Source organism: Solanum dulcamara, chromosome 3 (genome assembly GCF_947179165.1).
Source record: "Solanum dulcamara chromosome 3, daSolDulc1.2, whole genome shotgun sequence".
Taxonomy (NCBI): Eukaryota; Viridiplantae; Streptophyta; class Magnoliopsida; order Solanales; family Solanaceae; genus Solanum; species Solanum dulcamara.
In genome coordinates, this window is record NC_077239.1 from 60,020,511 (window position 1) to 60,044,518 (window position 24,008).

General features: G+C 38.1%; 1 protein-coding gene across 1 annotated transcript; it reads left to right on the forward strand.

Moving 5' to 3' along the window:
- Positions 1-16,926: 16,926 nt before the first annotated feature.
- On the forward strand, positions 16,927-23,482 carry LOC129882652 (transcriptional corepressor LEUNIG_HOMOLOG-like). Its single transcript, XM_055957041.1, has 18 exons — positions 16,927-17,339; positions 17,429-17,499; positions 17,839-17,936; positions 18,155-18,264; positions 18,360-18,661; positions 18,773-18,839; positions 18,956-19,064; positions 19,882-19,931; positions 20,022-20,270; positions 20,483-20,560; positions 20,812-21,006; positions 21,218-21,344; positions 21,430-21,536; positions 21,695-21,844; positions 22,049-22,204; positions 22,303-22,422; positions 22,522-22,719; positions 22,874-23,482. Exons 2-18 carry the CDS (start codon positions 17,468-17,470, stop codon positions 23,015-23,017), a joined length of 2,292 nt encoding a protein of 763 aa, XP_055813016.1. The 5' UTR covers positions 16,927-17,339; positions 17,429-17,467; the 3' UTR covers positions 23,018-23,482.
- Positions 23,483-24,008: the final 526 nt, after the last annotated feature.

A 24,008-nucleotide genomic window follows, 5' to 3' on the forward strand; every position in this document is an offset into this window, starting at 1 on the left:
AAAGATTTTTGGTACTGTTGTATTCTAGTTGGAAAGTAGAATGTTTGGCATTATGGGATAAATTATCTGTGAGCATCCGGGTACCAAGTCCTAGCCTCCATTCTGAATTATTAAGGAGCATCCGGGTACTCAGTCCCAGCCTCTACTGGCTTGCTAGTATGACGAGCATCCGGGTACCTAGTCTCGGCCTTGATAATACCGATGTATTACGGCGAGCATACGGGTACCCATTCCCTACCTCGACCACACTTATGTATTATGGAAAGCATCCGGGTACCCAGTCCCAGCCTTGGCCACTTTGAATATTCGAGTGAGCATCTGGGTCCCAATACCGGCCTCGACCCCTAAGTCACCCCTAGATTAATTGACTCTTAGAGATTCTGAGTTTGGAAATGATATATTACTTTGGCTCCTAACATCGTAAATTCTTGGTTCCTAGCCTTGGTAGTTGTAGCTATTATGTGTACTCGACGGGCTTATAGGGGTTCGTCTGAGTTTTTATTTAACTTGCGCACGAGTGTTCCGGCTGGGCTTATGGGGGCTCAATTGGGTATAGTTAGCTATAGTTCTCATAGGTAGTACTCTTTTCCCTTTTTGATGCTTATGTTGACTCCTATTTAGGCTATTCCTCTTTTTTATATTATTTTTACCTTTTCTGCTCAGTCGGCCTATGATGCCTACTGGGTACCTGTTGTCTTAGTACTCATACTACACTCTACATCTACTTTTGTGATGCAGGACCGAGCACTCGCTACTGTCGTGAATAGATCGAGCCTTTTACAGTCAGCTTCGAAGACTAGGGTGAACACTTGGCGTTTTTGGATCATTCTTGTCTCCTTCAATATGGATGGCCCATCTTTTGCCTTTTGAGACTAGTTAGTTGTTATATATATATATTTAATCCACTTTTGGGACTTGTACTCGTCTTTTATTTTGTAGCAGCTCTGTACTTGTGACTCCCAGGTTTTAGGAGGGATCTTTAGTTGTTTACATCATGTTTTGGTTTACTTCCACTTATTTTTTCTGCCTATCTTTATAATTCGTCACTCTTATTTAGTTTCTACCCTCAAACCCATTACTTGAAGTTCCGGGTTGACGAGTTGGCTTACCTACTAGAGGGTTATAGTAGGTGTCATCATGACCTAAGGAATTGGGTCGTGACAAGTTGGTATTAGAGCCCTAGGTTCATTGGTCTCACTTGTACAGAGCTAATCTCTAGTAGAGTCTCGCGGATGGGTGCGGAGACATCCGTAACTTATCTTTGGGAGGCTACAAGATGTCATTAGGAATATTCTCTATGTTGTATCATTTTGTGCAGTGTTGTGTCTTATTGATTTCGTGAAATCTCATTTGTTCCACTCTTTCACAGGGATGGTTTGTACGCGCGGTACCATCGGTTGTGACAACACACCAAGGACTGGCATGCCTAGAGGTCATCCTCGTGGGTTAAGTAGGGGAGAAGCACAAGCTCCCGACCCGGAGATAGAGCTAGAGCTAGTAGAGAAGCATCAGGATGCTCCTATTCCTACTCAGCCAGAGGGACCACCACCACTAGCGCAGCCCCTAACTGTACCAGTTATGACCCCAGCACTATAGGCAGCGATTCTGCAGCTCCTCATGGCTATTGGGGTTGTACCACAGGCCACTACCTCAGTAGTAGACATACCAATACCGCGGGATTCGTCCGTCCAGCCAACACCTGAGGTTCAGCTACCTCCACCAGTTGTTGCACCCCCGCTAGTAGTTCCGGAGGGTATGATGTCATTGCATGATCAAAAGATGTTAGGGGTATTTCAGAGGCTATCACCCCCGATATTTTCTGGAGCCATTAGCGAGGATGCCATGGAGTTCTTGACTACCTATCAAGTGCAGCTCCATTCCTTGGGTCTTGTGGAGTCCATAGGCACTGACTTCACTGCTCACCAGTTTAGAGGGGCAGCCACATAGTGGTGGCGCTTTTATTTGCAATCTAGACCAGCTGGGTCACCAACATTGACATGGGCCCAATTCTCAGAGGCTTACTTTGCTTGATACATCCCTAAGAGTGTTCGAGACCGACTTCGGGATTAGTTTACTTGGTTGGAGCAGGGCCATATAATGATTGTAGAGTACGAGGCTAGATTTCATCAGCTTTTCCAATATGCCACTATGATTTTACCCACTGAGGAGGAACGGGTACGATGTTTTATGCGCGGATTGAGATCATATCTGAGGTTGGGGACTGAGCACCTTGTTTTTGCAAGCTGCTCTTTTCTGGATGTGGTGGATCATGCCCGCACAATCGAGATTATTCATCGTCAGGCCCAAGGGGGCAGTGATAAGACACCCAGGCATCAGGATAGCTATAGTGGATCCCATTCTAGAGGCCATGATAGTTATGACAAGCCTCGCCAGCGATTCCAGTAGGATAGGTACCAGTAGGGTCAGTCTAGCCGATCAATTCAGGATGCCCTGCCAGCAGTTGAGGGTAGTCAGCCCCTTTTGGGGGGTTCTACTATAGGGTAGAGCTCAAGGGGATCAGGTCAACTTCCTTCTTACCGTGGAGAAGTTATCATGGGTTGCTCAGCTTCAGAATGCTTCGGTTGTGGCTCACTGGAGTACTAGGCTAGGGAGTGTCACGGTCGGGCTAGACCATTGGTAGTAGCACCTCCTCCACCAGGAGGTATAGATCGGGGTCATGGCCACGGCAATGGTCAGCAGGGTGTTCGGAGAGGTTCCTGAGGAGGCAGGTCAAGTGGTAGGGAGAATGTTCATAGGGGAGGTCGATAGGGTCACTTCTATGCTACTCTGGCAAGGGCAGAGGCTAAGGCATCAGATGATGTTATCACAGGTACTATCCTTATTTTTCACCAGACTGCTTCAGCTTTATTTGATCCAGGTTCCACATATTCCTATGTGTCTATATATTTTTCTCCACGTTTGGGTATTCCTTATGAGTCACTTGAGGTCCCGTTACATGTTTCGACCCTGGTAGGGGATTCTTTAGTAGTGGATCAGATTTGTAGATCTTGTGCGGTGACTATTTAGGGGTATGAGACTCGAGCAGATCTTATTTACTTGATATGCTAGATTTTGATGTTATTCTGGGCATGGATTGGCTATCCCCTCATCATGCAGTTTTGGACTGTTATGCCAAGATTGTTACATTAGCTATGCCTGGTATTCCCCCAGTCTTATGGTAGGGTGTTTATAGTTGCTCACCGACTAGGATCATATCCTTTATGCAGGCCTGATGGCTAGTTGCGTCCGAGTGCTTAGCGTACTTAGCATATGTCCGTGATGTGTCCAGCAAGGCCCCTACTATTGATTCAATCCCTGTGGTTAGAGAGTATACTGATATCTTCCCCACTGACCTACCTGGCCTACCCTAGAGAAGGATATTGACTTTGCCATAGATTTAGAGCCGGGAACTAAGCCCATTTCTATACCGCCTTATCATATAGCCCCCGTGGAGCTCAAAGAGCTCAGGATGCAGCTTGAGGATCTACTAGGTAAGGGATTTATTCATCTGAGTGTGTCGCCGTAGGGTGAACCCATCCCGTTTATTAATAAGAAGGATGAGACTATGCGGATGTGTGTTAATTACAGACAACTGAACAAAGTGATGGTGAAAAGTTGTTACCCCATGCCTCGTATCGATGATCTATTCGATCAGCTTTAGGATGCCATGGTATTTTCTAATATTGATTTGAGATTCATAGATTCATCGAATTGGCAGGGTACTATACGCACTTTGTTGAGAGATCTTCTACTATAGCAGCACCTTTGACCCATTTGACCCGCCAGGATATTCCCTTTTGGAAGCTTAAGGAGTTTCTTACCACCGCTCCTATTCTGACTCTACCTGTTGAGGGAGAGATCTTTTTAGTATATTGTGATGCTTCTGGTGTAGGTCTTGGGTGTGTGCTGATGCAGCGTGGCCGAGTTATTGCTTATGCTTCCAGACAGTTGAGAGTACACAAGTGCAACTACCCCACCCATGACCTGGAGATGGCGGTGGTAGTTTTCACGCTCAAGATATGGAGGCACTACTTATAAGGAGTCCATTGCTAGATATATATAGATCAATACAGCTTACAGTATATTATGAGTCAGAAGGATTTTAATTCTAGACAGCGGTGTTGGATTGAGCTACTGGCCGATTATGATATTATCCTCTACCACCCGAGCAAGGTGAATGTAGTAGCGGACGCATTGAGGCGGAAGATGGGGAGTATGGGTAGTTTAGCTTACTTGTCTGCTGTGGAGCGACCCCTAGCCTTGGACATCCAGTATTTGGCTAATCGGATGGTCAGGTTGGAAATCTCATATTCCGGACTGATTTTGGCTTTTGTGGGAGCTCGATCATATCTACTGGATCAATTCAAGGCCAACAGTTTAAGGATGGAGCATTGGTAGAGCTTCGAGAGTTAGCATTATGAGGCAATGGTGGCCAGACTTCTATGGATTCGGGTGGCATACTACGGTTCGATGGTCGCCTTTGTGTTCCCAGATTTAAGGACTTCATTCAGTTAATCCTTCACGAGGCCCACGATTCCAGATATTCTATCTATCTGGGCACCGCAAAGATGTATTAGGATTTGAGACAGTATTACTGGTTGTGTGGTATGAAGAGAGATATAGCTGAGTATGTATCCCATTGTTTAAGTTGCCAGCAGGTTAAGGCCGAGCATTAGTGGCCTGGTGGAGTCTTTCAGAGATTATCCATTCCCGAGTGGAAATAGGAATGGATTACCATGGACTTCATGATGGGATTTCCTCGAACATCTAGAGGTAATGATGGTATTTGGGTCATCATTGATCGATTGGCCAAGTCAGCGCATTTCTTGCTAGTACGGTCCACTTTTACTGCAGATCATCTAGCTCGAATCTATATTCAGAAGGTGGTCCGTCTGCATGGGGTACCGATATCTATTATATCTAATAGCGGATCTCAATTTACTTCCAATTTCTGGAGGGCCTTTCAGAGAGAGTAGGGCACCCGAGTTGACCTTAGTACGGCATTTCATCTATAGATCGACGGTCAGTCAGAGCGTACTATTCAGGTTCTGGAGTATATGCTGCGAGCTTGTGTATTAGAGTTCAAGGGTAATTGGGAGAAGTACTTAACTTTGGCAGATTTTGCGTACAACAACAGCTACCACTCTAGTATTCAGATGGCCTCATTTGAAGCCTTATATGGTAGGCGTTTTCGCACTCTAGTTGGTTGGTTTGAGTCTTCGGATCCTAGGCCGCACAGTATCGATTTACTTCAGGATGCCACAGCCAGAGTTTGGGTTATTCAGGATAGATTAAGGATAGATCAGAGTAGGCACCAGAGTTATGTTGATCGCAGGCGTCGGCCCTTACACTTCGAGGTGGGAGATCAGGTGTTCTTACAGGTGTCGCCCTTGAAGGGCGTGACAAGATTTGGCAGGTAGGGAAAGCTTAGCCCTAGATATATCGTGCCCTTTGAGATTCTAAGAAGAGTTGGCGAGGTTGCTTATGAGTTGGCTTTGCCACAGCATTTTCAGCTATACACCCTGTTTTTCATGTTTCTATGTTGCGCCGGTACATTCCAGATGAGTCTCACGTGCTTCAGTATGACTCTGTTGAGTTGGATGATCGCCTGACTTTTGTTGAGAAGCTAGTTGCTATTTTAGCCAGAGATGTTCGCCAGCTTCGTTCTAAGTCCATCCCTGTGATTAAGGTCCAGTGGCGCCATTGTTCGATCAAGGAGGCTACATGGGAGACCGAGTAGGAGATACGGGAGCAGTTCCCCAGCTTATTTGACCCTCCAGGTATACTCTTGTCCTTACTTTCGCGGACGAAAGTTCTTTTAGTAGTGGATGTTGTAATAACCCTGAAGGTCATTTTTGGAATTTTTGTAAAATGACCATTTTACCCCTTCCTTTAGATATCCTGAGTCATTTCTGATTGTTGTCGGGTGTTGATTTTTAGAAAATCCTATGAAAAGTTAAGTCTTTGGAAATTTTGAGTTTCATAAGCTTTAAGTATTAAAAAGTGGTATTTGGGGTCAATCAGAGCTACAGGTCTCAGAACGGAATTCCGTCAATTTCAGCAGCTTTGAAATGTCAAAATTGGCTTCGGAGACTTGACTGAATCAGTTTTAGAGTTGTAACGAAGATTTGAGGCCTTGAGTTGAGAATTTGAGGAATTTTAAGCCAAGATTTGACTTTGGTCAACTTTTAGAGTTTCGATGCTCGGAATGGAATTTCGACGACTTCGTTGGATTCCAAAGATTTTTTTGGTCTAGGAGAAGTGTTGGTTGAATTTTTAGAGGTCTCGAGTCCGTTTTGATATTTTGAAGGGCTAAGTTGGTTTAGTTGCGATTTTTCAAGTTTTGGGTCAACGAGATCTCAAATTAAAATTCTGATGGTTTCATCAGCTCCGGAATAACCAAATTAGGTTAGTAGCACTGTTGGAATAACTATCGAGTCAATCGATACGAGTTTGGGGCCATTTGGTGTTTTTGACTTTAAAAGTTAGCCTATAGTTGACTTTGGTCAACATTCTTGGAAAACGCGCTCGAATGAAAATTCTGACAAAGCAGTTAGTTCCGAAATGTCAATTTTGGTCTAGATAGACCCTTCATTCGCTTTTTGAGGCTTCCCGTCTAATCTCGAGGTCCGTTATGGAATATGGTTTAAAAGGGCTCTTGGGTGTGGGACTCACTTTTTATTAAAATTATCTCATATGGGAATTCTGAATGCGTCATTGAGTCTGAAACATCAAATTTAATGGGGTAACATATTTGGTTTATTTTTATCGGATTCCGAACGAATTCCGACACCCCATCGGAGATTTTGGATTTTCCACAATCTCATTTGGCAGCAGCTGGTGCAATCCCTTTGGGGGGATATTTTCTCCAACTTTAAAATCTCATTACTTGTGTTATATAGCTCCAAATTTGGTGATTCAAAAGGTAAACTTGTGATATTTTTTATGGAGAACCCATTGGAGAGGTTGAAAACTGATTTCGAGCATTCGATTCAGTTAAAAATCATGATTTTATTCGCAGCAGTGTCCATTTTCGAAATGAATTTTTGAAGAACTTTGACAAGTTATTTCTTAACCTATATAAATCCGGCAATGTCCATTTTCGAAATGAATTTTTGAAGAACTTTGACAAGTTATTTCTTAACCTATATAAAACCAATTTGGGTGATTCCAGAGGCTATATTGCGTGGAATTTTGAGGAGAACATCGTGGAAGCTGCTTTTGGCACATCGTTCGTGGTAATAAATTAATTTTTAGCTGCAGATTTAGTATTTTTTGGAATCAAATTTTGTTGAATTTTGGAAGAGTATAACTTGGTCAATATAACTCCGTTTTGAGTGATTCTTGAGGCTATATTGTGGGGTTTTTTTGCAAGGAACGTCATGGTGTAAATTTTTTTGATTGAAATATTTTTATTTTTGAGTAATCGACGTGTAAAGAGGCTGACTTGTTTGTTTTCTTAGTTGAAAATGTGGGAATTGATTATTTGATCGTCTTGTGTTATTTTTTCACCCCAAATTATGTTATAAATCTGATTTGTGAGCTTGGGGTGACGTTTAGAACCTATTTTGGGGGGTCAAATCCAAAATTCCATATGCGGGTCCCACATCTTTCGTTTTAGACCTCGAAATTGGTCCGTCTCCAAAAATTATAAAATTAGTGTCTAAATGACCATATTGATATTGTGGTTCTGTTTTTGATAGCGTGGCAGCATTCTGAGGTAGTTCAAAAGAGAAAAGCTTTGGTACAGTGATTTAGAGCCTGCGTATTTAGCCTACAAGTAGGCTACAATTTTACCTTTCTTTAGATTGAGATGGAATGTGTGAAAATATGTTGAAATAGTTGGAATTTGGGTTGGGTAGTTTGATTGTATATTTTAGGTGTTAGAAATTATGCTTTAGGCTTGTTATCGGGTTTTTCGGATATATAGAAGCTTGTGTATCTTGTCGTTATTTGTTAGTATTATAAGTAGATTTGAATGAGCATGTTTATACTGTGGGTATGTTGGCCTTAGTATAAGATGTAAACTTGCTGTAGATGTCCCGATGTCGCTCCAGTGGACTTAGATCCTTGTATAATGGTGTAGTGGGCTAGTGCCTGATAGTTTGGCCTTAGTTAGGCGTTACCCTTGCTCTTAAAAATATCCTCATCCATAAATTGATATAATTGTGACTTTCGTGATGCGTCAGCAATACTAGATTTTGTGATTGTTGACTTTGGCTCCAGTTCTATTTTTAGCAGCATATCGGTTGACTAATTTGGGAAAAGATTTTTGGTATTGTTGTATTCTAGTTGGAAAGTAGAATGTTTAAAATAATGGGATAAATTATCTGTGAGCATCCGGGTACCAAGTCCCGGCCTCCATTCTGAATTATCGGGGAGCATCTGGGTACTCAACCTCGGCCTCTACTAGCTTGCTAGTATGACGAGCATCCGAGTACCCAGTCTCAGCCTCAATCATAATGATGTATTACTGTGAGCATCCGGGTACCCAGTCCCTGCCTTGAACGCACTTATGTATTATGGCAAGCCTTCGGGTACCCAATCCCGACCTTGGCCACTTTGAACATTCGGGTGAGCATCTGGGTCCCAATCTCGGCCTCGACCCCTAAGTCACCCCTAGATCGATTGACTCTTAGAGATTTTGGGTTTGGAAATGATATATTACTTCGGCTCCTAACATTGCAGATTCTTGGTTCCTAGCCTTGGTAGTTGTAGCTATTCTGTGTACTCAGCGGGCTTATGGGAGTTCATCCGGGTTTTTATTTAACTTGCGCACGAGTGTCTCGGCTGGGCTTATAGGGGCTCAATTGGGTATAGTTAGCTATAGTTCTCATAGGTAGTACCCTTTTCCCTTTTTGATGCTTATGTTGACTCCTATTTAGGCTATTCCTCTTTTTCATAATGTTTTTATCTTTTTTGCTCAGTCGGCCTATGATGCCTACTGGGTACCTGTTGTCTTGGTACTCATACTACACTCTACATCTACTTTCATGATGCAGGACGAGCACCATCTACCGCCGTGAATAGATCGAGCCTGTTGCAGTCAGTTTCGGAGACTAGGGTGAGCACTTGGCATTTTTGGATCATTCATGTCTCCTTCAGTATGGATGGCCCGACTTTTGCCTTTTGAGACTAGTCAGTTGTTATATATATTTTTGGTCCACTTTCGGGACTTGTACTCGTCTTTTATTTTGTAGCAGCTCTGTACTTGTGACTTTCAGGTTTTGAGAGGGATCTTTAGTTGTTTACATCATGTTTTGGTTTACTTTCGCTTATTCTTTCTGCCTATCTTTATAATTCATTACGCTTGTTTAGTTTCTTCCCTCAAATCCATTACTTGAAGTTCCAGGTTGACGGGTTGGCTTACCTACTGGAGGATTATAGTAGGTGTCATCATGACCTAAGGAATTGGATCGTGACAGCTTTCTCATGGAAATGTGATTTACTTCTCCATGCCACTAGATATGGCATGTGCATATTCTCATGTTTAGTATAGTTGTGAAGGGGGCTATTCATATCATTTTGTGATGAGGACGTCTGAAAAACATGTACTTTGATTTTTGGATTGCCAGTTAGTAACATTCCTGCTTCCATCCATCACAGGAGCCTGATAAAACATATGTAAGTATGTTGAATTCATTGAATGTGTGCGTACAGGTCAGTTATTTTTTTCTTTCGGATGCTAGTAACTATAACTTCTATAGAATTATTGGTGTACTTTCATTGAACTTTTCTTTTTTCTTTAAATACTCAATATACTGAAATAAATAAATGTTACAGTTAACATTCTCATCTGATCCAATGGTTGAAATAACCAGTGTTGTCAAAGGCACACACTTAAGCCCTAAAGTGAGGCTCAAAATGTATTGAGCGCTTCACCTCGAATAATGTGTGGTCCAGTATCATCATCAAGGTTCTAATCATACTTTTCCTTACCAATGAGCCTCTTCTAAAGAGGCGACACTAAATAATTGATATTTCACTTTATTGTAATTTTCTTTGTTCATTCATGGTTATGACTATTAGTTATGGACTAAACATATATATATTTCTATTTACTTCTCCCTTCGCGCCTTTTTCATTGAAATCTGCACTTTATTTGCACTTTGCTCTTAAAGCCCCGATAAACCTTAGAGGTTTTTTGTGCTTTTGATTTTGATAACACTGGATATAGCCTTTTTTCTTGTTTCGATTTCAGTGGCTTTATGAAAATCCCAGAAGTCAAGTTTTATTCAAATAAGTTAACAATTACTCATTTTGACTAACTATTTTTACATAAATGACAAATACAAAAAAGGTAGTAACTAGAATAAATAGTGCAGTCGCAAGAAATGCAAGAATATTTACTTCCATAATCTCATCGGTTGTTTACTTGGTGTTCACAAAGTAAAGTAGTTATTGATTGTGTATAAATTTAACCTACCAGTACACCTTTCCCAGGGATCTAAATAAGACAATTGACAAGGTTTAATCGAGATGTTGTACTTCGACAAAACATAACCAGTTCAACTCCTATGACCTACATCTTGTTGGAAAAATGTGGATTAACACAAAAATATATATGATAAAAATAATGAAAATAAAATGGAAAAACAATGACACCAAGAATTTTACGTGAAAACTCTTTTAAATGTGGAAAAATCCATGGGCCAAGAGGAGCAACTAATATAACTGTAGTTAAGAATTTTACACTAGGTAGTCACAAGTACATTACTCAAAATGACCACAACACACTCAAAAGGAATAACATTTTTTTGATTTTCCCCCTTACTAAAAAATTTCTCACACTCTATTTTTCTTCATAGACTATTTTCTTATAGTCTATGGAATACCTCACTTTTCTCTCTAATATGTTTACTCTATATCTTGGTGTGTTTAACAAATGAGAAAGAGTACCCTATTTATAGAAAATATTTATTTCCTTTGATGTCATTGATAACATCAACTAGAAACCAAAATTCAAACTTTGTTAGGTTTCTTAGTAGGAAAAAATGGTGAGATTTGGTTGTTGAGATATTTCAAATATCAATCTATATTTTTGACTCACCAATTTTTCAACCTAACAAAGAAGAAAAATTGTGCATGTAATGGACACCTACAAATCTCCCCCTCCAGTCCCATACACCTGAATGAGGTATCTTCGTCTTATCAGAGAAAGCTCATGCCAACAAGTTCTTCGCACAATTCGAACTTGTCCCTTGTTACAACTTTGGTCAACATATCTTTAGGATTCTCATTTGTAGAGATCTTTTCAACCTACATAGATTCATCTTCTATCTTTTCTCAAATCCAGTGATATCTCATGTCTATGTGTTTTGTACTTGCATGATACATGGAGTTCTTGCTTAATTCTATTGCACTTTGACTATCACAATAAACAACATACTCTTTTTGATACAAGCCGAGCTCTTGATTTTCTGTTATCAAGGTCACCTGCCATATTAGCATCTGTTTAGCCCTTCAAGATTGGATTTGATCCTCCAAAATACAAACATTTATATGAGTTTCTTCTCAAATACTTGAGTATCTACTTTACAGCTTCCCAATGATGTTTTTCTGAATTATTGAGAAACCTACTGACAACACCACCTGCATGAGCAATATTAGGTCTAGTGCATACCATTGCATACATTAGACTTCCAACAACAGAGAAATATGAAACTTTGGCCATGCTTTTTTTCCTCCCTAGCTTTAGGAAATATTTTCTTGCTCAACTTCATATGACCAGCAAGAGGTGTGCTAATACTTAACATTCTTCATATTGAAGCGCTCTAGTACACGTTCAATGTACTTCTCTTGTGATAAGTAAATCTTTCTTTTTTTTCTCTGAGATGAGTAATTCGCATGCCCAAAATTTGCTTGGCATGACCCAAGTCTTTCATAGCAAAATACTTACATAACTCTTTCTTCAACTCGTCAATTTTAAAAATATTCATGCATACAATCAACATATCAAACACACAGTGATTTGAGAAAGTCTTTTCGTAGACTTGCTCTCCCATAACAGATTCAAACTTCTTGTACCACTGTCTAGGAGCTTGCTTTAGCTCATAGAGACTTTCTTTGAGTTTGCATACAAAATTTTCTTTACCATTTACTTTGAAGTTCTCAGGTTATTCCATATAAATCTCCTCTTCTAGGTCACCATAAAGAAAAGTCATATTCATAATCATCTGCTTAATCTCTAAATTAAGACTAGCAGTCAAACCCAGAACTATATGAATCAAGGACATTTTTATGACAGGAGAAAATATTTCGTCAAGTCAAACCCTTTCTTTGACCAAATCCCTTAACAACCAATCTAAATTTGTATCTGAGCTTCAAGTTGTGTTCTTCAATTTTTACTTTGAACACCCACTTATTATTCAAAGCTCTCATTCCTTTAGGCAATTTCACCAACTCATATGTGTGGTTCTCATGCAAAGATTTCATCTCATCTTGCATGGCTTCAATCCATTAATCCTTATTCTCATCTTTCATCACCTCTTCATAACATTTAGGTTCACCCTCATCAGTAAGTAGCACATACTCATTAGATAAATAATGAGAGGAAGGAATATATTGTCTTGTGGACCTCCTAATATGAATATTTGATTCGTCCATGATTTCATGAGTAGGAGAATCATCAATAACAACATCATTATTATTATCAATATCAATATGTTGATCCGAAACATGATTTTGGGCATCACCATGATCATCAAGCCCACTAACATCATGCACACTTGTATAAGGAACTTGATCAAGATGAACTACGCCATCTGAACTTGAAGATTCTAGGATCTTCGATTTGTCAATATCTTCAATGGTTTGATTCTCCATGAAGACAATATTGTGGCTTCTCACAAACTTCTTCTCAATTGGATCATATATCATGTAACCAAATTCATCAAGGCTATATCAAATGAAGATGCACTATCTTGTCTTGGTATCTAACTCTGACCTCTCATCTTTTGGCACATGTACAAAAGATTTACAACCAAATGCTCTAAAATGGTCATAGGAAACATCCTTTCCTACCAAACACTATTTGGAACATCACTTTGCAAAGCAACCGCAGGAGATAACTTAATAACATGTGCAGCGGCCAATAAGGCCTCACCCAAAAGGAGTTCGATAACTTTGCTTGAAAAACATACATCTAACTCTTTGCATCAAGGTCATGTTCATCCTATCAACCAACCCATTAAGATGTGGATGCTTTCATTACTGAAGGAGAGGTCGACCAGGCGTTGGCGGGGGAAACTGACCCGGGCTCCATTTCTTAAGACCCATTAAGATGAGGAGTCTTCTGGTGTTGTCTAATACATTAATGCTTGCAGTATTCATCAAATGGTTCACAATATTCACCACCATTATCAATACAAATACATTTCAGTTTCTTTCTAGTTTCTCTGTCAACTGAGGCCTGAAACTGCTTAAAGACACCTAACAAATGGTCTTTAGTCTTCAAGACATAGACCCAAAGCTTTTTTGAGCAGTCATCAATAAAAGTGATAAAGTAGAATACACCACCCACGGTCTTTATCTTTATTGAAACGCATAAATCAGAGTGCACCAACTCAAGCAATTTTGTCTTTCTTGAAAGAGAGTTAGACAAAGTATCCATATTCAAAGGAGTAAATAGACAGAATCCCTATCTTCTCTTCCTCATTTAGCATAACATTAAAATATCTCCAATAAGTCATGGGAGATTCATGTTACTAGCTACATAGGTTTAGTCTCTCTAAAGCATCACACTTTGAATACATTATAATGGTTATTAGTGGCCTATCATACTTCTGGAGGTACAATTATACTGTGATCTGTTGATCAGAATCAATGAGCACATTTACCGTGGCAATTTCATCTACAAAAAACTAGAATTGACCAGTTTGATTATATGTTGCAGATTTCATCCCCAATCTTTTTTTTTATTTTTGAATATGTCTTGAGTCATGAAAATGTTCCATTAGAGAAATAAGAAAAAACTCATGATGTTTATATAGAATTTGAACCCCGTGGAAGACCTGTTGAGTATTGATAGAACTGATGTGCTAGAAGAGGGTTTTAATCATCATTTAACATTTGATTTAACATCCATTTTTAAAACAAGTTTAGTAGGTTGTGGAACTTCACCTCCCTTGCCTTTGTACTTTCTTCCTCTAGCATTGTATTTAGGGGATAGGTATGCCTTTTTGACAATTTGGTTTAGGTTGGCCTGATGGTCCTCATCCTTGTTATTTGGTGGGACACTATATCATAGAGTACCTTTAATGGTGAGTTTTTCTGATATATAACTATTGGTTGAACCTCAGTACTGATCATTAATGCTTTCCTTAGTCTAAAGTGGTTGATATTTATGTAAGTCTTATGTATTCTCACTTAGTATAATTTCCTTATTAGCATCGAGATCTGCACTGTTGGTATTCCTTTATCTTATTTGTTATGATTCAAAGTTAACAAAGTGCTTCACTGTTGTCCCTCTTTCTATGATTGGTGCCAAGGTTGATTCTAATAGTATGATATCACTTTTTTGCTGAATTATCTTTATTGTCCTGGTTATGGTCGCTTTCCTCAATTATTGTCTCTTTTGTGGAATTGTTTACCTCCTCATTCTCATTCTTTGAGATCTCCCTTTCTTCATCAGTCCTTTATGATTTTTCCATCATTTTTCTACCATTATTTATCAAGTGGATCACTAGATTGTTCAACCTTACGAGAATCAGAGATTCTCATCCACCCGCTCTCTCTTATCCTTTTGTGCTAGATCCATGAAATTTATCGTCACAATATGTGTATTCTGTCTTGTTTGCTAATATTCAGTGACCTTCTTTAGACTAATTTCTTTAGTTTCATTCCCAGTGTTGGACCTGCTCTGATGTGTACCTTTTTTGTTATCACTTGTGTCAAGTGTTTTATATTCCTTTGTTATCCCCTTATTATTGCATGTATCTACCTTTTGCTCCTGATCATTGTTTAGTGTCTCATACTAATTTTGTGAAGTGATGTTCATGTCTTTTCCATTACCCGTAGTATTCTCATGGTGATAAGACTGTTGGCAGGGCCCTTACCCTTCTTTTTAGCTACTTCATTTTATTTTTGAAGATTTTCAACTATCTTTCCATTTGTCAACTTTCTAGGAAGAGTTCCTTCTAGTTGTTTATCCCCATTTTCATTTTGATCATTCTTCTTGTTTGTTGGCTTAACACTATTCTTCCCTGTTTGTTTTGATCTCCATCATCATTGCTTGTTAATTGTTCATCTCATTTTTCCTTCCTTTTTGATGTCAATTGTGGATGCATGAATCAACATTCATGTATGTTATGCCCTAGAAATTTATATTTTTTATGATATGCTGTAAGATAATTGTATTGAATGTTAAATTTTAATGTCCTTATGTCCGCTGTGGCTTTATGTTCAATGTCCATCCTCACATGATCATGTAAGTTTGGCATGAGATCTATTAGCACCTTTAATTTGGCATATCTTGCCTTAGTTTTATTGATATAACCATGTCTAGGTGGAGTGAGATATACAAAATCGACGCTAATGAGAATATGAATTCCTTCACATAGTATGTAGGCAATAAATTAGGGAAGAAAATCAATGCCATAGCTTTATTGGTCTTCTCCTACAGGCTACAATTTAAATTTGGAATCATAAATTAAAAGTCTCCTTTAGTAAGATTTTCCATCCTTGACTAAACTATGTGGCAGCTTGGAAATATACATATTTGATAGTCTCCTTTAATATTGCATTACTGGTATTATTGTTCTTGACTCCTCCAATTTAGGTCCATCATCTAAGAATTTTCCAACAACATGTTGGATATTCTCAATCACATCCATCGACCATTTGATATACGGCTCACCATGTAGTAATGTAGGATGTTTAAACCGAATCATAGGCAAATTAGTGCACAATGTCATATTATTAAGAGTTTGAGGTTTGAGTGTTTTCACAAAGCTTATAGCTAATTTGGAAGATTGTTCTGCGGAAGATTGATAGATGTAGTTGCTATCATATTAGGGAGAGCAAGAAACTGACCAGTCATGGTCTCCGCCAACTAACTAGTGACTGGAAAGACCGTGAAAAGATTAAAATTGCCTAGGGTTTAATGCATGAGGGAGGAGAGAGAAGAGAATGTATGTTCTACCCCTCTCCCTTTCATACATAGATTCTTTCTATATCCTTAATTAAAATTATTAAAGCAGAATATGTAATGGTTAGATTAAATTAAACAATAATGTTAAATTATAAATTACATGTGTATTCTTAAAGAATTAAACTCTTCGTCATAGTTCAATGTTTCAAATTAATTCTTCACATGATGGAATGAAATAAATAATTTTGTACTAGAAACGCTTCAAATTATATAATTTTAGCGAATTCAATGAATGAAACAAATCACACTTGACACTTACTTTTGTTCAAAAACAGTACAAAAGAAAAGGGAAATAGAAATCATATTGAGTGTGTAAAATATTAAGCAAAACCTTTATATGTTAGAATTTTAGGTGCAACTTTGACGAAAGAGCAATTGTCCTCACAAAAAAAGGCGCAAGGAAGGAAAGATACCGTTGCTGAGCAACGATAGTGCGAATGCTTTCCATCTTTCCCACTCTTTAAGGTAGAGTTATCATGCTTTTCTATTTATAGTCAATAACTTCTTTACTTCTTCCTATTTGGGATAACGTTCATTCATTAGCTAACTCATATTCAAAATTCACTAGAGAAAACTCTATTAACACCGGAAAAAAAACCCATCAATATTACTTACATAGTAGTAATATTGTTATCAATTTTTGGTACTTCCATTACATAATAAGTAACAGGGGTGCTTTTTCAGATCTCGTATAAATCACACACAATTTATTTAAGCTCCATGTATATTTTATTTTATACTAAAAATGAAAAAAAAAAAAAAAACCAATACGGAAACCACAAATGTGTGAAGTAAAGTAGTAGTGTGAAAGGGAATGAGCGAATCACGTCAACAGTGATTACCGAAGCTAACCCTAGAGCTATTATTAAAGGAGTCGTCCGAAGCTAAGGTTCGGATAGTTACTGGAGGAGCTGTGGTGATATTTTGTCGATTTTCTCTCTCCTTGAGAATATTTTGTAGTTTTCCAGTGGATGGAAATTCTGTTGTGGAATGTTTAAGCTCATCTCAGATTGAATTGAATAATTGAGATTATCCTTAATCTTTGTTTATATAGTGGATCCATTTATTTGTGTTGTGTGTTGACTGATTCAGTGAACCCAAAACAAGGAGATCTTGATTTATTGTTATTTCTTTTGTTTTGGAAGACTCCTGATTTCTTCCATAGGAAATGCTGGAATAATTGTAATTGGTATATCCTTTATGCCAATCACTTTCATTTCTTTTTTAATTTTTTTTTTATCATTAAATTATTGTCTGAAATTGTGTTTTTGCGTGCAGCTCAGTGAAATCGCGAGTCGTTTGTGCTGTGTTGGACTAATGGCGCAGAGTAATTGGGAAGCAGATAAGATGTATGCAGCTTCTTTTTTGATTTTTCTTCTAAGCATAATCATGTTTTTACTTTCTACAAATGATTATGAGAATATTGTAGGATAATTTCTAGTTACAAGTGTATAATCGGGAAAGGAAGATTATTCCCATCAAAACCATCTAATCCTCACTTTCAATTTCCATATGATTTCTTACTTTTAAAAGAAATGTTACATTTTTAGAAAAGATTACAATTTGTTTACATAAAAGAATTTATCTACTTTTTTGTCAAGTTAAAGGATAAAATTGTTTTGACTTACCAAATTTACACGGAGGGGATATTATTTATTTTATTACTAGACTCTTGTTAATTTTTCTAGGCTGGATGTTTACATTCATGACTATCTGCTGAAACGAAAGCTGCATAATTCTGCAAAAGCTTTCATGACAGAAGGAAAGGTTGCTACTGATCCTGTAGGTAATGCTGCTCTAAATTTGAATTTCTTTTGCTTCAAAGGGTTTGCACTTACATCATGTTATCTCCAGCTATTTGGCTGGTCAATCTGTAGACTGGTTCATATTCTACCAATATATTGTCTTGTCCACCATTCACCATTTTGCATAACTTTCGACATGTTAGATTCTTCTTTCTTGATGAGAATCTATGTTTTGATCTTCTGATTCCTACTTTTATAGCTATTGATGCACCTGGAGGATTTCTTTTTGAATGGTGGTCTGTGTTTTGGGACATTTTCATTGCAAGGACAAATGAAAAACATTCCGATGCAGCAGCAGCGTACATAGAGGTTTGTTGAACTTAAGCAATGACCCATGACAGAAATTACTTAAAAGAAGCGTTACACATTTTGTACCAATTTTGAAGCACTTCCTTCTATTTTAGACTCAACAAATGAAAGCAAGAGAGCATCAACATCAACAGCAGTTACAAATGCAGCAGTTGCAACTCATGCAACAAAGAAATGCACAGTTACAGCGAAGGGATCCAAATCATTCCCCTCTTGGTGGTCCTATAAATGCTATCAACTCCGAAGGTATGATGGGGCAGCCATCTGCCAGTGTATTGGCAATGAAAATGTACGAGGAACGTATGAAGCACCCTCAGTCCATGGACTCGGAAACATCTTCAGCTCTTATTGATCCCAATAGGATGGCAATTCTCAAGTCAGCAACTAATCATCAAGGGTATGGTTGGTGCAACTGTTCCATATGTTATTACATTATTTAACACAACACCTATCTATTTGTTGCATACTTTGAATCATTTGTATCGCTATTTCTTCTCTGTTGATTCAGCCAGTTGGTACAAGGAAATTCAGGGAACATGTTGCAGCAAATACAAGGACGGCCGCAGCTGGCAACTGTAACTATACACGCTCTTAGTTCTAGATACTAGACAGGATATCTCTTCTTTGTTCAATACTCAGTGTTTTGTCTTCTTTTGCCAAGCTAAGGGCCATCCCTATTTCAACTATGTAGGATATTAAAGGGGAAGTGAACTTGGGTGGCACTCAGAAGTCTTTGCCCGTGGATCCTTCATCAATTTATGGGCAAGCAATTCTTCAGTCCAAGGCTGGACTTGGTGCAGGTATTACTACAAAAGAATTATTTTCAGCATACAAAAATAGATACATGTTCTGATTGACACCCCTTTGTCCACCTATTACTGATAATTTCAAATGGAAAATATACCCATTTTTATGAAATGCACTTTTTAGCAGTGATTTCACCAAATTATCTTTGTTTATCTTTGATATAATGCATGGTTTTTTCTGAAAACCTGCTCATCTTCCTGTAAGACACTTAATCATGTGGAGTTTTGTGGAACTCCATCACTGTCCTTCAAATCTGAATTCTTTGAATTGTTGAATGGCATCATGGATAATTTCATTTTTTGCTGTTTGAAGTGCATGACAAATTATTAACCATGCTGTGGGAATACACCGGGTATGTTGTTGTTGCTAGACTATATATTAAAAAACTTCTTCTAAGTCTGATTAAGGTTTCTACTTCCCCCAAAGACACTGTCAATGCACTTGGATTCAAATTCTTTTTATTTTATATAAATGACGTGTCACTTTTGGTAATTTTCTGTATCACATCTCAAGCTTCATTCACCTGTCTTTAGCAGCAATATTTATGGGTGGAAAACATTGGAACTGGTTTCTTTATGTGAGCATAAATGAATTGTCTCTCTGCCTTTTTCTGTTTGTTGGCTTGTTTTAGCATTTCTATTTTTCCAGCTCAACTTTCTTGAAACTTCCCTTTTTCGTGTGTCCCATTTTCTTTTTCTGATGAGTCTGTTTAGTTTTTTTCCTGTCTTTTCTGAGTACTTGTGTGTCAATTATATTGTAGATGATCTTACTTGGGCAATTCAGTCCTTATATTTTCTCCTTCTTCTTTAGGGTTGAACCAAGGTGTCACTGGTCTACCATTGAAGGGTTGGCCTTTAACAGTAAGTTACCTATTGCTTTTGTCATCACTGCTTTTAATATACAGAAATTTTGACATGCATAGTCGGTTGCTTTGCTCATGATATGTACAGGGAATTGACCAGGTAAGACCCAGCTTGGGTTTGCAAGTACAAAAACCCAACTTACAGACCCAAAATCAATTTCTTTTGGCATCACAACAACAACAGGTCCTAGCTCAAGCTCAAGCCCAAGGTAACCTTGGAAACTCACCTAATTATGGGTTCAGTGGATTATCTAGAGGGAATTTTAATGCCAAAGATGGTCAGCCCCCAAGAAATGATGGATCCATTTGCTCTCCAGTACAGTCGAATTCCCCAAAGGTTAACTCGATTCTCTAGAGTCAAGAATAGATTTTTCTTTTGGGCGTTAATTATGCTATTTTTTTTAATTGCACTGCACAACTATTCTGAGGCTTAGACATTTGTCCGTAAATGATAATGTCTGTTTCTGTGGAATGGTCTGTGTTATATTCTTCCAATCCATATAACGGCTAAAGTTTAAAGTGCTTATACTATATACCTGTCTTAAACAGATGAAAATGTCCCAAATGCAGCACTCTACATCTCAACAACAGGACCAGTTGCAGCAGCAGCAACAACAACAGCAACAGGTTAGCTTAAGGAAAGCGTAAAAAAGCCGTTTTTTTATCTGGATTTTGATATCATCAAACTCATGCGATATCAACTATTGTTAACTAGTGACATATCCTGCCTTACCTTCCTTCTTTTGCTGCAGTTGGAAATTTCCGTCATTTCCTGTTCCTTTTTTATGTTTTGGTTTTCTGAAAAATAATCTATCTAATCAGTCCAACTGTCCAAGCAACTGAAGATTAGTTCATCCATCTTCTTACTATTTTCCCAGACCAACAGAAAAAGGAAGCAGCATTCGTCTTCTGGACATGCTAATAGTACTGGCACTGGTAACACCGTTGGCCCTTCACCAAGTTCACCAGCATCAACTCATACCCCAGGTGATGGGATGACTAGCATGTCAAAAGGTTTGATGATGTATGGAGGAGAGGGAACTGGTGGTATTGCATCCTCTACAAATCAGCTGGTAATTCTTTCAGTTTTTCATGCAAATGTTTGTTACATTATTTTTTTTTAGATATCCCACTTTCATAGTTGTTAATGAAGTATTTGGTTTCCATATAGATTCACAGATCTTTTATGATTGAGAAGTTTAATATGCTAATTATGTCTTGACCTTGAAAGTGTTTTATACTATCTTAAATCGTATAATGCTCAACATGACTTCTGTTGTACAGGATGACTTAGAGCCTTTTGGAGACATTGATAATGTGGAATCATTTCTGTCACAAGACGGAGGAGATGGAAATATCTATGGAACACTGAAGCAAACTCTTGCTGAACACAAACCTGAATCTTCAAAAGGTAATGATCTTACAATTGGACTTATAAAAGCTCTCTTGTCTTTCGTTTTGGTTGCAAATTTATTAACTTAAGCGATTCATCTCAGGTTTCTCCTTTGGTGAAGTTGGTTGTATACGCACGAGAAATAAAGTGACTTGCTGTCATTTCTCATCAGATGGGAAGTTACTTGCTAGTGCTGGACATGACAAGAAGGTAGGCTGCTCCAGAGTATCTAATGTCTTCAGCATAAATAATTGGATTACTGTTTTATTTTGTTCTATGATATGGGATTGTAGATTCTATTCTCTATTTTACTTCATTATTCATCTAAGAAATTGTAAATTATGAAACATTTCCTATGTATGCATCAGGCTGTTCTTTGGAACATGGACACTCTGCAAACAGAAACCACCCCTGAGGAACATCAATACTTGATTACAGATATCCGCTTCCGACCTAATTCTTCTCAACTTGCAACTGCTTCATTTGACAAGTCTGTGAGATTATGGGACGCTACCAATGTAATTATTTTTAAATTCTCTGTTGGAACTTCAGATCTTTTCAGTGTTTGGCCTTTTTCTTTTTTAATACTACGAGATGTAGTTGTAAGGCCTTAGCTAAAGTTGCATAGGATTTGATACCGTCATACTATTAGCAGGTTTTCAATTAATAAATTGTTGAACAAATTCATACTAACCAATCCTTTGCTGAACTTTTATTTGCAGCCTAGCTATTGTTTGCATGCTTACACGGCACATACTTCTCATGTTATGTCGTTGGATTTTCATCCTAAAAAGAACGACCTATTCTGTTTCTGCGATAGCAACAATGAAATTCGCTACTGGAGTATTAGTCCATTTTCATGTACTCGGGTGTCCAAGGTTTGCATTTTGATGTTAATTACTGTTATTTTTAAACCTACTTTGCAGTAGTAAATTAGTATTGAGATAATTTCGACTTCATTTCTCTCTGTTTGTAGCAAGGAGGCAGTGCGCAAGTGAGATTTCAACCAATGACTGGGCGTCTGTTGGCTGCTGCTTCAGATAAGGTGGTTTCCGTCTTTGATGTCGAGAATGATAGGCAAATTCATTCTTTCCAGGTTTGTTTTGGTGCTAGATGACTTTGAGTTTATTTAATATATTTTGGGTGTCCTAGGCTTCTTTCTACTCTTCAGATAAATCTCAGTGTTTGTTTATAGGGGCATCCTGGAGTGGTGAACTACCTGTGCTGGGATCTCAATGGTGAATTACTGGCATCAGTTAGTGAGGAGTCTGTCAAAGTTTGGTCATTGGCCACTGGTGACTGCATTCATGAGCTAAGTGCTACTGCGAATCAGTTCCACTCTTGCGTTTTTCATCCTAGTTATTCTTCTTTGTTGGTGATTGGAGGAATGAGGGTAATTGCTACTCTACTTTACTTAAGTTTGATGGACTACTTGATGTTCATACATTTTTTGCTGTTTAGTGACAATGCTCAACACTACACTGCTGTTTTGACCCCTTGCGGCCATTACAACAGTCTCACATATACTTTGTGAATTTATGTTGCAGTCTCTGGAGCTGTGGGACATGGTTGAGAACAAAAGTATGACGGTTCCGGCACATGAGAACATTATCGCTGCCCTAGCACAGTCACCGGCGACTGGAATGGTTGGCTCTGCAAGTCATGACAGTTCTGTCAAGTTATGGAAATAGAGGAGGATTTAATGTCAAGATTTCACCATAAGAGCAGTTGTCATTTGCTTTTTCAACGTATAACAAAAAAATACATCTATAGCTCTTATTGTTTTTGATGAAGAATATTCATGTCTGTGCTTGTTATAGTTAACATTAAAGCGTGGTTTGCGGTTGAGAAGCGAGATGCACGGAGCCATAGTTTGGTAAGGAGGAGAGGGTAACAGATTTGCAAATTTTCATGGTAAACTGTACTGTGTTTCTCCTAGTATTGGATAAAACCGATAATGACACATTTTTAATACCTCAAATTAAATTGTCACTGCTATACAGTAAAATTTAAGCTTGCCTTCTGGTGAACATAAACTTATAACCTTCTTTCAATGTACTTTCTTTGTTCATGTTTTTTTTGGTGTTATGATAATCGAAATAGCAAAACCAGATTCTAAATAAGGATTGTTCCATAATTGTTTTGCTTAAAGAGAATGCCTGCTATATACATTCTTCTTATGAACTGACCGATAAAGATTTTTTGTATTATAAATGTAGTTTAAACTGTGATAGGAGTATCATTTTTACCAGCAGGTTATCATCAATTATGCTTAATTATAGAGATTTACTTGTAAATGACCTAATTATATAAATAAATTTTACATTGTCAATGCATGGAGCTTAAACTCTACATCAAAATGTCTTAAAGTTTCCTTGCATCAGTAATCTGTTACTGTCAGCGAAAGTAGTGTGATTCTTCTGGTTCTGGATTATGTACTTAAAAATTAGTAAAATAAAATGGTAGATTTTGATAGGAAATTAAAGCTCTAAGATACAATTACCAGTTTCCAGTTTGATGCAATTGAACTTTGAATTACATATCTAGAGTTGTGTTCAACATCTTAATATATATACCTAATCCATGGATGCATCATTTTAATCGAAATATGCACAGAGGTTGGTTATGGCAAAATCCTTGGTATAGGGAGTGCTATGGATGAATGAGTCTTACCCGATGTGA

Excerpts from the sequence above, each read along its gene's own strand:
- LOC129882652 (XM_055957041.1), top strand. The coding sequence starts at position 17,468 with ATGGCGCAGAGTAATTGGGAAGCAGATAAGAT. Across the intron at positions 18,662-18,772 it reads TCAGCAACTAATCATCAAGG|CCAGTTGGTACAAGGAAATT; the intron begins GTATGGTTGGTG and ends CTGTTGATTCAG. Across the intron at positions 19,932-20,021 it reads TGAAGGGTTGGCCTTTAACA|GGAATTGACCAGGTAAGACC; the intron begins GTAAGTTACCTA and ends TGATATGTACAG.